At 42.4% G+C, this 15696-nt stretch overlaps 1 protein-coding gene across 2 annotated transcripts in view; it reads left to right on the top strand.

The window, feature by feature from the left end:
- The window catches only part of LOC134532447 (putative mediator of RNA polymerase II transcription subunit 12), a 28593-nt gene extending 13304 nt beyond the window's left edge, over window positions 1-15289 (top strand). For both annotated transcript variants that reach the window (XM_063368850.1, XM_063368849.1), the window contains exons 2-4: window positions 10028-10331; window positions 11029-12535; window positions 13417-15289. In XM_063368850.1, coding sequence (XP_063224920.1) covers window positions 10028-10331; window positions 11029-12535; window positions 13417-13695 — 2090 coding nt within the window. In that variant the 3' untranslated portion in view covers window positions 13696-15289. The remainder of the gene's footprint in view (window positions 1-10027; window positions 10332-11028; window positions 12536-13416) is intronic.
- The last annotated feature ends 407 nt before the right edge of the window (window positions 15290-15696 follow it).

Consider the following 15696-nt stretch of genomic DNA (forward strand, 5'->3'; position numbering starts at 1 on the left):
TGTCTCGTCAATGGTAAACAAACACCGCAACATGGCCGCTACTGAAAATTAATCATAAATTCACTAAAGCAAACAAAAGCTTACACACGCTCACGTTATAATGTTAAACCCAAAAATATACTGTAAAAATACGCAAAACTACGGCGTTTATTTTCCTTTCCGGCATAATGTTTGGATATATAAGACAAACAGACGAAGTTTTAAAGCGTACGCACACCGCTCGGGGCACTGACGTCAGCTTGGAACAGCGACACCGTATAAATACAAAAGCAAGCAGATGATTGGGCGAACGGTGTTTGGAACAGCCTTACGTGTGTGGCCATATCACGTCAGCCAAGGGCGCTGGCATATAGTTGGAACAGCGTCGTAGTATCAAGCAGATTATCGGGCGAACCAGGCACAAGCATTTTAAATCGCGCCAAAAAGCGGAAAAATGTAAACAAACATTAATTTTCGAATGGTGTGACGATGATGATTAGTTGGCCAACAGTTTTTTATAGATTTTGTTGAGTCGTTACCATAACGCCGAATGTCAAAATTGACCACAATGCCGAAATATCATAACGCCGAATGTCAAAATTGACCACAACGCCGAAATATCATAACGCCGAATGTCAAAATTGACCACAACGCCGAAATAACAACTGAATGAATTTGTGTGTGTTTCTTAAATGTACCTTAACGCCGAAATACCACAATCAAACCTAACCTTACCTAACCTAACCTTTGTGGCAACCCTGTAATGACTTTTTTCGGCGTTGTGGTACACAGCAGTTTTCTAGCTGTCATCGTTGTGATCAATTCACTATTCAATTTCGGCGTTGCTTTGCGTCCTTGATTTTGTTAAAGGGATTAATAGTTTTCCAGATTAGTTTATGGGAACAACTAATAAACAGTGTCTAAATCAAAAGTTTGTCATAATATATGTAACCTATTTGTGTAGGGTATCCAGTAATGAGTAGGTTCAAGTAAAATTATTTAACTTAAATAATTTCAGATATATTTACGGTAACACACGCTTTTTTTTTTTTTTTTTTTTTAGTTTTTAGCACCGCTTTTGTGTTTTTAAGTGAATTTTAGCACCGGTTTTGTGTTTTAAAGTGAATTTTAACACCGCTTGTGGTAATTTTTAATGACGAAATCTGACAATTTTATTTACCACTTTCAGGGGGCCCTACTTATAAGGCATATTATTGAGAGGGATTCACTAAGCACAATATGTTGAATTAATTTTTTTTATTTAGTGAACCAAAGTAAGGTTAATAAGTTTTGTAGATTTAAAAAATGGTATTTAAAACAAGATGCAACACATATCAAGTAACACTACGAGGATTGATTATTTTAATATGAAATTCCACCTGCAGTAATTTTGTTTAGAAGCAAACCACCGTTATTTTTCCATGGCTAAATGGATGAAAATAGCATACACCTGGAACTAAAAAATCAAATATTTTGGTTTGCTTTAGTTACTTCTTTATTGTGGACGCATGGAACACTTTGCTAGTATGTATCGTGTAACTTGTTCAAAGTAGTACCAATAGTCCACGTTTCCTTTTGCTTCTGTTGTCCCGTCAACAGTGTTGTTAAACAACTTCATGTGGTCGTATAAAACACCATATAGATTGCTTTTCAAATGATGGTTACGAAATGAGTATCACTGATATTACTTTTGAGTACCGTCAGATTTGAAACAACTTACATGAGACACCCATTAACTTGAATACCTGAGAACACCGGCGTAGCTTGGGATCTTTATTTGAAATGCATCGTAGATTTTTCTCGTTCCCAGAGACAATCCAGGTCAGTGGCTTTCAAACTTAGATACCGACGACCAGTTACAAAAAGGTTAAAAATCTTGAGGAACCAAATTTGTTTATTGCATGAGCTAATTTATCTTTCATTATTATTCTATGTAATTTCAGTTTGTGATATATCGTATATATGTATAACAGAATGAGAATATCATATTAGTATTTAACATTACAGCTCTCAATTTTTTTGCAATAGAAAGTTATAATTTTAAAATATAAATTTTGTGAAAATATGTTAATTTAACTTAGTTTGCTTGTCGGACTAGAAGTGATTGTCTGCCAAATAATTGTGGAGAAAAGGCTGTGTTTCAGTTGGTCAGACCTACCCGTGGACCGCGGGTTGATCGCCACTGAACTAGGCCGCTGCTGCAAAGGCCAGGTTCTGCAGGCGGACAGCATTATTTAAAAAAAAATGTCGCTGAACCAGACCAGCCCACTTTCCCCAGCTCACCTTGCGTGTCTGAGACGGTTCGGCCAGGGTATCAGCCTGCAGTCTCCACACACACACACACACACACACACACACACACACACACACACACACATACACACACACACACCTCTGGCAATGGCGCGCGTTGAAACAACCAAGCACCGCTCTGCAATGTCTTATAGTGAGGCAGGACTAGCTGATGCTTGTAGCGTGGTGTCAGCTCTAAGCACTGGCGCGCAGTCTTCTCGTCGTGCATAAGACAACTGTGAGATCTGAGCAGTAACTGTAACATTATACAGCGGGGAAATGAATATAAGGTGTAATGCAAGTCCCTTGGATGCTTTCAAGAATCTGAACCGGGTGTTTCATGCCTAAAAAATATATATCCTGTGAACACGCGTTTTAACCATTTTCTCTCTTCTAAAAATACGTTTTTAAAACGTAATACGGAAACAGAACTACTCATCCATCCTATATTATTAAAATCTGTCAATTTTGTTAAAATTCACTAAACCGTTAATACTATAAAGTTTTGGTATGATTTTGTAGACTTTGGTTTGTGCCCTTCGCCACAGATGGCATCATCGTGGAAGATGTTACACATACAAAAATTCTAAGAAGCACAAACATGGATTATTTGGCAATCTGACTCGGATTTGATGAATATTTCGTTGATTTCCCCCTGAAGCGTAGTCGACAAAGGTGTGTGGAAACCGGCGAGTGTTTTCTTTTACCCGGCGTTGTCGTCACGTGTCTCGGTTACGTCAAGCCCTTCCGTCGCGTGCGAGCGAACCTACTTCCGTGAGAATGCGCGCTTTGTACCGTGCTCGTGCCTCACTCCATTGTGCTGAGAGTTCGCTAGCTAGCTCGCCTGCTGCCGAACTCGCTGATGTCATCAACTCCCGCTTTCGCTCCAGCGAGAGGCGTTAAATGGATAGCATCCTGGATTAATCTGCTTTTATAATTTAGTGTTTCCCGTAATTTTTTTAGTTTATAACACAACTATTTTTAATTGTTTCTAACAGTTCTGTAAATATAATAATTATTTGTTTGATTTGTTGATGTTATCCTTCTTTTGGCGCGTTATAAAAAATATTGAGAGCGAATTTTTACGATGTGCGCGCACAATGCAACGAAAGTTTTACAGGATAATAAAAGACTACATACAAATTAAAATTATATATGTGCTTTTGAATCTTATACTTTAGTGATTGATATTGAATACTGGTACATATTATTAAAAACATTTATTTAGTGTGAATATTAGTAATATAATTGTGCTTATAAACTTTTTTAAGTGTAAGTGTTTTTATATAAGTGAGGTTGGGTTATACTTCTTGAGACACGTTATGGAGAAATAATGAGAATAAATTTCTACGATGCGCGCGCCGCATTCAACAAAATTGACAGAAAAAAAAGTCTACCTACAAATAAAAATTTTATGCGTGCTTTTAAATAACGTGCTTTAGCGATTGATATTGAATACTGCTCCATATGATCAAAACATTTATTTATTGTGAATTTTAGTGATAGAAGTTGTGTTTATAAATTTTTATAGTGTATTTTTATAAGTGAGGTTATGTTCCCGTATGTATAATTTATTTGCTCAATAATTATAAATGATTACATCAATATTTAGAAGATAATTAATACATTATAACAATAATAATCCCCCCCCCACATGTCAAATAGTTTTTATGATGTTAATGTAATATTTGTTTGGAAGCTAAGAAACGACACATTACGTGTATCCCATAGGCTAATAGTTAAGAAGTTATTTAGAAGAGACAATAAACTTTATGGTCCAAAATTTTACTGACTATGGTCGACAGTTTCAATTTGTTTGAATGGCTTTGAAATGATAAGTGGAATCGATTGAGTGACAATAAAAAAGTAAATACGTTCGGTCAAGTCATATCGTATCTTAGTCAGTCCAAGCTTTGTACTGCTGTACAAAATAATAATGACTCGGCCAAACTACTGGCCTTGCTTCGTGGCCCAAATATGGCGGAACCGCAGCGTGTGCCTGTAGAATATTTTTGCATTGCGACGCATTCTAGCAGCAAGTGCTGATCCTACGTCGTTAGCGCATATGTAATAAGGGTATTTTGGCCATTTAGAATGTACATTTTTTCCAAGTTTTCTGCAGTTGTTATTTATTGTTACTGGTTTAATTTTATAGATCTCTGCTAATTGAAGTCATCGTAAAAATAAAATGGGGATTTAAAAAATTTCAATTATAACTTAATGATTAATCTCACTCATATACACATTACTCCTCGAGCAATTGTTATATAAAAGCGACTTTTTCACATATATACACGAAGCTTATATTTCCCAATTAAAATTTGCATTGGAGTTATTGCATTGTTACGAGGAAACTAGCGACGAGGCTGGACAGCAGCCCGCGCACCAGTGTGTAGGCAGCGCCCGTCCCTCCATTAAAGCTACACGACTAATCCGATTAGCAGCGGTGGCTCTCTCGAGTATACGGCACGTTACCAGAGTTCCGCCTGCGTGAAGTGGCGTGACTAGGACGCCATTGTTCTGGGAGTTTCCAGTGTTAAGTCAGTGATTCTGATGACGCGACACTTCGAAGGTCCACGAGATCTATCCAGGGCGGCGCTGAGAGATGTATAAACGAGGAGGTTGGCCCGCGAGGGCAGTGAAGTGACGATGGCGAGTGACTCTTTGGCGAGCGATAACAGACAAGCGACGGGCTTCGTGTGCGAAGATGGGTGCATCGGTGTTGTATGTGCGGCGGACGAGTGGTCAGTGCGAGGCAGTGTGTTGGTTGGCAGTGTGTTGGTTGGCAGTGTGTTGGTTGGCAGTGTGTTGGTTGGCAGTGTGTTGTTTGGCAGTGTGTTGGTTGGCAGTGTGTTGGTTGGCAGTGTGTTGGTTGGCAGTGTGTTGGTTGGCAGTGTGTTGGTTGGCAGTGTGTTGGTTGGCAGTGTGTTGGTTGGCAGTGTGTTGGTTGGCAGTGTGTTGGTTGGCAGTGTGTTGGTTGGCAGTGTGTTGGTTGGCAGTGTGTTGGTTGGCAGTGTGTTGGTTGGCAGTGTGTTGGTTGGCAGTGTGTTGGTTGGCAGTGTGTTGGTTGGCAGTGTGTTGGTTGGCAGTGTGTTGGTTGGCAGTGTGTTGGTTGGCAGTGTGTTGGTTGGCAGTGTGTTGGTTGGCAGTGTGTTGGTTGGCAGTGTGTTGGTTGGCAGTGTGTTGGTTGGCAGTGTGTTGGTTGGCAGTGTGTTGGTTGGCAGTGTGTTGGTTGGCAGTGTGTTGGTTGGCAGTGTGTTGGTTGGCAGTGTGTTGGTTGGCAGTGTGTTGGTTGGCAGTGTGTTGGTTGGCAGTGTGTTGGTTGGCAGTGTGTAGGTTGGCAGTGTGTTGGTTGGCAGTGTGTTGGTTGGCAGTGTGTTCGCGGTAAGAGACGAGCAGTAGGGAGAGCCACTGTCGAGCCGAGCTACAGAGGGAAGAATAAATAGTGGACTATTAGGTATAAGTGTTATTAATTTGTGGACAGACAATTAAATTGTTGTAATTTAACTAACAGTGTAAATATAAGGTAATTAATAAAACTGCATTTTATTAATTTTCTGACCTGTTTCCCCACGAGTGCCAGTATTATGCAAGGTTTGTGGTAGCCCGCATAGTTGTTCCAAAAACCGCAAAGTACTTCACATCTGCTTCAGACAGCAGCTCGTTCGTCCCTACGAAAGACGTAGAAAAAGACTCGTAACGCGGATAATTGTTGAGCCGTTGACGGTGGTGTTCGTTGAAACCCTCTTGTGGATTTCTCAACCGACACTTTCACCCGGCATTGTTTTCACTGGCATGGAAGTATCCTTCCGCCCCAGCTGACGCACGTCCAATAGCCACCTGGCTCAAGGAGGTAGGTCTCGTCCCATCTCGTATGCCGACGAGGAGAAGTCCTGTCTGGAAGTGGGCGTGCGACCATTACATGTCAGCCGTCACTCACAGGGCCTCTTCTTTCCTCAATAAGTCATATAAATGAAGGTCCTACTACCAACATTGACGAAGTGAGTTTAATCATTTGAAAAATGACAAATTTAATAATAACCCATTCACTGGTCAGTACAGTGATATATTAACAGACAGCATTGTTCACAGTTTAATGTCACGATTGCTTATAGTAGGCTTAACGAAATATGTTTAGAAATGTTCCCTCTACTTCCACTCACTTGGTCGAACGTTCTTGTACCGCAAGAGTTGCTCTACGTTGCTTCTCACGGCTGACCTTGATCACTGCAGAGGCGTGCTTGATACATGTTCGCGCGCTGCTTTGACAAGCAATGTCATTAAGGATGTATGTCCCGTTCCAGGTAATTATTTCATTTTTACATTTGACACGGTTAAACTTGTAGACTTTTTTGAGTAGCTGAACATAGACAAAATTTATATATATATATATATATATATATATATATATATATATATATTAGTGTATAATTTTTGCACAATCAGCTGGAAAATTTAAATGAAATAAATTATCACATGAAGCAATAACCAAATGGAATAAATAACTTAAAATTTTTGAATTCACAGACAATTCTGGTGGCAACTGCGTGGTTTAAAGTAATCATAAATTCAGATGAGTTTTCAAAGGCCAGATAAAATCAAAAATATTTTCTGAAAGAAAATCAGTCACATCACATAGCAGCCAGTAAAATTAACTTTAAACCTAAAAAATTTCAGTTTTATTTTACATTTCATTCTGCTTATCCATACATACTGCACAAAAACGTGCCAGCTAATTATACAAAAAGTATGCGACTTATGTATTTTTATTTTGTGAAAGTTCAGCCACTTAAAAATAAGCAAGTTTAACCATGTGGAATGTAAGTATCAAATAATTACCTGGAACAGAATATACGCCCTTAATTCATCCCCACACGCAATAAGCTCTAAATCAAAATGAATTTCATATTGACAGTAATTTCACATCAAACAGTTAAGACCATATTAAAATTACATTTTTCCAGATATTTCTATTTTTATTTTATTCATGCTTTTTTAATTACTTTTAAAACAGACCTGGATACAGTTAACGTAATTGTTCACACTTCACACATCATATAACACTAACAACTTTCTTTTGAATGATTACACGCAATAAGGTATTACTACTCCGTCGATGTCGTGGTTGTGCCCCTTCATTAAGCATATTTTTTTATGGTATCTTCGAGCTTGCGGCAACGGTCGTTAGTATTTGAAAAACCTTACGAAGGATATTAATATAGCGTAACTATGGTTTGAGGTATATTTCCGAATATGTTGTAAATTAATTTGCTGAAAAATGTTGCGCAACCCGGATTGCCTTGTCGGGAGGCAAAGTGTTAAAACCACTTTACCAAAATCACTTATTCGGTGTGGTGTGCTCTTGATTCCCTCCACACCCGCCTACACAGCTTTCATCGTTTCTCTGGCAAACGCAGAGCAGCAGACGGACCCAAAAAAACCTTCCCCATCTGTCCGATTGCGGGAGCTCACGTGCGGGTTTGTCGTTAGTCATGCGCGACGCGGCTCGGCACGTGCCGTCTCACGGGCAGCGAGGCAGGCGACGTTGCCAGACGTGCTTCCTCTCTCTGGACCCCACGGGGCGCTTTCACCAAAAACAGTTAATATGCACGGTGGCCTCTGGGCAGGAGCTTTCCTTCACCAGGCGGAAGGAAGGAATTAAACACACTTCCGGGAGATGCGGGGGCCTAGCAGCAGCGGCTTCGGGAGTTGACGAAGTTCTGCTGGCCCGCCCTCCCTGTACCGGAGCTTCCTGAAACCTCTTCTCCTAAACTAGGTGGCAGACACCTGTATGTAGACAATGAACTTGCTGTAGACCGGACGTTAAAATTACATTACAGAGAGTATAACTCTAAAAGTAAAGAAGTTATTTTAGTAAGTAATAGCTCTTCCTGCGGACTACGCAGGAAATCAATGCCTAGTGCTGTGTAATTTATATTCAAATAACCGAAAACTACAGCAAAAATTTATACGTGTAAATTGGATAATAATTGGCGCCAACCACTTAAATAGTTGGTAAGATTGTAGTTTCTTCCGATGTAGACATTTCAACTAATGATCTCTCAGGCAGCTTTGACATAACTTACTGTCTTTATCTTGAAACGTCAAACGCTCTTGTACTTATTTGATGATCTACGTAGCTAGTTAATTGAAGCGTCAACTCGGGTTCGTATAGTTATGGGTTAGAATTCCGTTTAAGGTATGGATGTGTGTAGTAGTTTTTATTGCATGTTCAGATTAATTTTAACATGTAACCTTCCTCGTGGTAAAACACTGGAATCAGCTTCCAGAGGGACCCTGGATTAAGTCTCCGGTCAGCCATCCTAGTTTAGGTTGGCCATGATTTCCCGAAATGATTCCGTGAAAATGTTGGGGTGGTTTTTTACAACAGGCCATGGTAGAGTCCTTCCCCTGTATCTTTACAATAGGCCATGGTAGAGTCCAACCCCTGTATCTTTACAAATAGGCCATGGTAGAGTCCTTCCCCTGTAACATTATACTAGTTCATGGCAGAGTCATTTCGCTGTATCCTTGTTACGTTCGTTGTGTGTTGCCATCTTTAACGACCTTGTTGTCCACGTGACGTTGAGAGAAAAACGGGAAAAGAGGGGCGGGGTTGGTAGGCCGAATGAAGTTAAATAACGTCTTTTTCCGAATACCCCCTCAATACACCCTTTAATTTAAAGGATCCTTAGAAAATGCATCTTAAATGATGCTAGAAATACTTTTTCCTTCCTTAATAGTTACGAAAATCCTTACAGGATTACCAATGCACCCTGTCGTGAAAGGACATGCCTCTCAGGTCCTTTAATGACCTTTGAGGAGTTTGAGATTATATACTTGGATGAACAAAAATGTAACCTAATTATTTTGCCAATTGCTGTTCACAGACTTTAATGCTTATCGAAAACTGCCCATTATTAACTTAAAAGTCTGAAAACACTTTTATAAGTGTCTGAAAATAGAGAGTGAAATTTTTGTGGCCGCAAACAAATGAGTGCTGAAAAGTATTTACGTTCAGATATACCAGGTTGTGTTACAGTCTAAAGAATTTTGATATCCTTCCACGGCTAGTTTCTCGCCAGTTGAATTCAGCCGTGATACAGTATGCCCGTAAAAGAATGTCCAAATTCTAAATTTTAATAGTAAACTGTAAGCGTTGTAGAGATTTGGTTCACAGTCACAATTAAAGTGTAACTCAAACAGTTTTAGATAAGCGCAAGCGCGAGTACTGCTTTGTTATTTTCTCGATTGCAGCGTGGAAGAATGCCTCTTTCTCCAATTAGCAGAGGGTGAACCTGTAAACTTTATTTGACAACAGGATGGAGCCCCTCCCCATTGGCATCTCTTTGTACGAAAATGATTGAACGTTGAAGTTTCTGACCGTTGGATTGGTCATAATGGTCGAGACGACAGAGCTCTTTTATCGATGGTCCCCACGTTCACCTGACAGAACGCCAAGTGATTATTTTTCCTTTGGGGCTTTATAAATATCCTGTCTACTTTCCGCCACTCTTTAATGAATTGTCAGAATTGAGAAACAGAATTGAGGAAGCTATTTCTTCCATTACTCTGGACGTGTTAACCAAAGTGTTGGAATAGTTGGACTTTAGGTTTGATGTGTGCCCTTATAAGTAAACGTACAAATATTGAACATTTGTAAGAAAAACTAGGTTAATTCACCTTCAGTATGTTGTAAATATTCTAAATGAAACTGGAGTATTCCTGATGGACACACTACTGCATCGCTGCGCAGGCGGCCTGGTGCTCGCGGCCGCAGCGCAGGCGGACCAGCAGGAGCTGATCATGCTGGAGATAGAGGCCCTGCCGCGCCCCAGCCGCCACGACAAGCGCGCCGCCGCGCCAACCAGCCAGGCGCTGTACGGCGCCTCGCCGGGCCAGTTCGTGGTGCGGTCCGGCGACGACACGCAGCAGCAGCAGCAGCAACAGCAGCAGCCCGACGTGCCGCAGGAGTACCTGCAGCTGCTGCAGCAGCTCCTGGCGCAGTCGCGGCAGCTGCCCCAGCAGCCGCCCGTCATACAGCAGCTCGTCGTGTCCAGGTGCCCGCGGCCCGCCCCCAGCCTCGAGCCGGGCGAGATCACATCCACATCTTTCATTTCAAACACCATGTACACATTATAAATGATGAGAAAAACTGTCTCAAATTTTCTGCCAGTCTCATAATGCTCAAACATTTTCAAAACATAAATGGAAATTATACGTTGCTCTTTGCCATTTTAAACCAAAAACACTCCGTTTGCACCTATTTCATTAGAAATTCTAGGGAAGCACTTAATTAAAAATTTGATATTACTGATGACAAATAAAAAATTGAAAATAATTGTTAAATAATTTTCAAATGTTTGTAAAAATTTCTTTAATTAGATTATCTTTGTGATCACAATATTTCAATCCAATTCTGCAACCATGATGAGCTCTGGTATAGTATAATAATCTTAGCAGCCTACAAAAAATGGAAATAGGATATATTAGATTAAAAGTTAATTACATTAAGATAAGCTGAACTATGATAAGGGTAAGCTTTTAGTCATGGGCGTAAACGCCGGGGAAAAAATGGGGAGGGGGGTGCTTGGCCTACGCAGGGGGCCTGCTGGCACTTGAAAAATCTTAACTGTGAAAATAAAATGATAAAGTTGACAACTGTCGCCAATACTTTTAGTTAATCCCGTGTTTCCTCGTGCAGTGATGGTTGCTGGGATCTAGCCAGTGATATAAGAATGAGCGGGTGTGCTGCAGGGACCCCGAGCCCAGTGTGGCCAGGTTCAGCACGACGCCCGACCCCTCACAGTTCCTGTACCTGGACCCGTCCGCCGGACCACCGACGCCCGCCCCCGCCGCCGCCAGGCGTCCCCTGCCGCCAGAGGCGCGCGCCCAGCAGCAGCTGCAGCAGCTGTACCACGACCAGCGACAGACGCCGCGCCCGCCGCAGCAGCTGTCCCCCTCCGCCGCGCACAGCGTGCACGAGGCGCGCCTGCGGGCCTCGCTCGCCGGCGACAACCCTGACTTCCTGGCGCTGACGCCGCCGACTGCCGCCCCCGCGGCTCAGCGAGACCTGGAGGACGCGCTGTTCCAGCAGCAGCTGCAGCGGCTGGCGGAGCAGGCTCGGCAGGAGCAGGCGCAGGCGCAGCAGTCCCCCTTCCAGCAGGCCCTCCAGCGGCAGAGCGTGCAGCCGCAGGTGTTCCCGCCGGCGCCTCAGCCGACACCGCGCCAGCCCCAGTACCAGCAGCTGGAGGCGTCCACCCCCGCGCCTCGCTCGACCACCGCAGCGCCGTTGTTCCTCCCTGGGCCCCAGCAGTACCTGAGGGAGACCACGAGGCCCCGTGGCCGCCGCCCCCAGCAGCAGCTGCTAGAGACTCCCAGGCCCACCCTGAGGCAACAGCAGCAACTGGTCGCACCCAACTACCTCTCCACCCCGGCGCCCACCGCTGCGTCCCACGATGACGATGTGATCTCCTCGCTGCTGGGCCAGTCTGCGGCCACCACCGCTGCCACCCTCCCCTCCCGCTCGTCTATCTTCGTGTCGACCACGTCTACCCTGAAGGGCTCCAAGTCAGGTAGCGGTGTCACGATAGAGGAGCTGGGCAGCGTCCCTCAAGAGGAAGCCGGCGATGATGGTGCGCTGCCGATTGTGCGCCTGCCCACGCCTGAGGGCCAGAGGCCGCTCACGTCGGCCGAGCTGCAGGCGCTCATCGCGGCGGGGTTCAAGGTGACGCCCCTGGGCGGGCAAGAGGAGGCTGCCCCGGGCCTGCCCTACTTCCAGCAGTCCGCGAAGAGGCAGCGGTCGTACGCGACCCCGGAGCCGCCGGCGGACAACCAGGCGGTGGCGCGCCAGCCGACCAGGAAGCAGGAGGAGAAGCCGCAGCTACGGCCGCAGCCTGCTGACCCCGAGCTGACCCCGCCTAGCTACCAGCCACAGGCACAGGAACCCGAGAACTACCAGCCGCAGGACCTGCAGTTCTTCTTCCAGAGGCCAGGAGGCGAGCAGAGGCAGCCTGGGGCAGCCCGACAGCCGCAGCAGTCGTACCAGCCGCAGCAAGTGCAGCTGGTCTTCCAGCAGCAGACCGGGAGCAGCACTCAGCAGCCGCCTGTCGCCTACGATCCGCAGGAGTTTCAGCTGGTGTTCCAGCGACAGGCAGGCGATCAGAGCCAGCCTGGCCGCGCCCAGCAGCAACTGGCCAACCATCCACAGGAGATACAGCTGGTATACAAGCAGCAGCTGTCAGAGGAGGCCCAGAAGGAGCAAGTGAGTGACCAGATGATTACCGACAAGTCTTCCACTCAAATAAGTCGTACCTACTTCATAAGGGTGTTGTAGGAGTGCTACTTTGCATGTTAGTGGCACGCATTTTCAGTTAGCACCATCAGGCAACCCTCCATTTATCCCAATCGTTCACACTTTGATTAATTAGGGTAAAAAATAAACACTCAGTTCAACACGAGAACACAATCATGAGACAGCATAATTTAAAATCAATAGTTCAGAAATAATTAATTTTTTAAGGTTACGGTGCTTAATATAAGTTTATGGGAAATGTTTAAGGTTAAAATTTGTTTTCAAATATATTTAAAGGCATAAACCACGTGTTTTTAATGATTAAATTTAACCCAAAAACAACACACTGCATAATTACAATGCTACCCATGGTGCACTACTCGGCAGATGGTGTGGCGAGCCCCTCTCACAGATGCCCTCTAACTAATGGACAATTTGCTTCGTAAGAGGCACAAAACAACAGGTTCTTGGCCGTCCCAAAACATATTTCAAGATCTTACCCCGTCATATATATTTTGTTCATAAAAACAAAATTTATTTTGTATCCGGAATATGACTTGTTATTGAAATATTTTTTTATCTCTAAATAGCTATTCAATCATGTGGACAATACATATTTTTATTTTTTTTATTTTAGTGAATCATCAGATTTTTAACTAGTCACAAAATAAATAATCTTACACAAACAAAATGGCATTGCGGTTCCTTTGATGTTAGTGTGCTCGGTCATTCATTGACTGCTTTGCATGTGTTTGGCCACTTCATGCTGTGTATAACTCTACCAAGCAATATTTCGTTGGTCATATAGTAGACCTCGGTGGCCTAGTGATGCCTGGATCACGGTGTTGCAGGCGAGCTCCGAGCAACCCCAGCTCCCCTACCAGCAGCTGGTGTACCAGAGTGCCCAGCTGGGCTTCCAGCAGTCGCCCATCGTGGTGCCCGAGGAGTACCAGGCGGGCTCCAGGCGCAGACCCGCGGGTTCGCGCCGCAGCCGGCAGAGGTCGCGCGGCTACAGACCCGCCAGCTCGCAGGACAGCCTGGCGTCCTACGACAGCGAGCCCGCGCCTTCCAGCGCCCAGGCTCGGCGCGCGAGGCAGAGAAGCCGCCGGCCGCCGCCGTCCGAGTCGTGAGGTGCCGAGCACTGACAGACCCCGCCATTTAGCCTTCCATTCGCTTACCTGCTAGCCACCGGTCTCCTGTTTCCGTGCGTTTCATTGGGCCGCCGTTAATCCGACACTCAACCATCAGTCCACATGGATAAATTACGTGTGACCAAGTCAAATTCATAGTTAAGTAATGGTGATTTATCGCATGGACATATTACTTCTTAGATTTTATTAACGTTGCGAGCTTTTTATTTTTACTAAACGGGCTTCTGCTGAACAAAGGTAAACAAAATTCCTGAATCCTAACTCTGAAGTCTTTCATTAAATACCCCGCCCCCCCCCCCCCCCCCCCCCCCCCCCAATCAAGAATGGGTGTTTTTATACTTAATGGTTAAGCGGACTTCTTCATATAGTTTCCATTAAAGAAGGGACTTAAATGCAATCTTAAAAAAATCGTCATTTGATTTAAGAAACTCATTCCACACTTGGCTCGGCCAGCTCAAACACAACCGCTTTATTATGGAACTTTTATTATTCACCCTAAATTTTTTTTTTCAACCCAAACGGTAGGAAGTTAAAAGGTTCTTAAAAACTAATTTTGCTCATAAAATCTTTGTGAATAACTACTTCCTGAATAGTGTAAAATTTAATGCTCAAATAACTTATATCCTTTACTTGAGTATTTAAAAGGTCCATGAAATCTAGCATGAAGCCAATTAAAATGTTAAATGAGTGAGCCCCTGATTATTATATATCACTTCAAGTCATTTTTTTAAATATCTTATAATCTCTCAGCTTTCGAATACTGCAGCAGTAATAAATTATTTTTTTAAATAAAATTAAAAAAACCAAAATACTAATAAATATTTGCATTTAAATATTTCAATAAAATATCATCCCTGCTTTTCTATCAATAAATAAACATGTGAAATTAAACTAAACCCGGTACTTCGACTATCATTTCCTACAATTCATTTTACATTTATTTAGCACTATTACTGAAGGCAGCGTTGGAGACTTACTCAAACATCGTGCTGATATTCGTCATGAAATGATAAGAGTTACGTGATTATTTTATGTTTAGAGTGTACTGGTAAATGTTTGTAGATGTTTAATTGTGTAGCTAAGTGAATGGATTTTCTCTAGAAAATAATAAAATTTGCTCTATTTTGCTGCAAATACTTTGTGCAATATATTATAGAGATTCCTAAACAATCATTTTTGTTTAAAGTTTATATTCTGTTGTATTTTTTAAGAGATGGTATTTTGTTTATTTTTTATTGATTGATATTTTAGTTATGTAAACAGAAACTTGTGACATCTTACTTCTTGTTTGTTTATATTATTTATGGTTTATTTTTCATAACTCAAGTCAAGAAACTGTGGCTTTGTCTTTAAAATCCATCTTGCAATAGTTGTTTTAATGATGTATATTTATTTTTCTGATGTAAATATATTTTTTCAACTGTAAACAGATATACGGAATAATCCTAAAGTTAACGAGTGTTTTGACTGATATTAAGTATCTTCACGGTTGAAAATGTGATTTCACCAAATTATTTTCAAATGTGGATTGCTATGTCAAAAATATATCTACAAAATAAAGTTCAATGAGATAGATGGGTTTTATATATGAGATCCAAAAGTGTTATTACCTTTTCTTTTGGTTGCAGATAGTTCCTTCATGTGTAATCAAACTAAGCACAGAATATTAAACAATCAATATTACCCACGATAGTTCAAGTTTTATCAATACAATTTTGTCTGTTTTAAGTTAACTGATAAAACTATTATTTAAATGTTGTGTTTATCAAAATAAAGCTCACTTGTATTGTATTCATTGCAAAATTAGCAACCAAAGTTTACTAGCACTGATACACATATATTTAAACTCAAAACACTAACGCTACATCTGAAGTATGCCAGGCTTCATTGGACGGTAACTTTGAGGGCCAATGTTCTCAAGGCGCGGGGAGTATCTCATAAAAAACCATTGTGTAGACGATATTTTAGAACACCTCTGCA

The sequence above is a fragment of the Bacillus rossius genome, chromosome 6 (genome assembly GCF_032445375.1).
Source record: "Bacillus rossius redtenbacheri isolate Brsri chromosome 6, Brsri_v3, whole genome shotgun sequence".
In the NCBI taxonomy this organism is placed as follows: Eukaryota; Metazoa; Arthropoda; class Insecta; order Phasmatodea; family Bacillidae; genus Bacillus; species Bacillus rossius.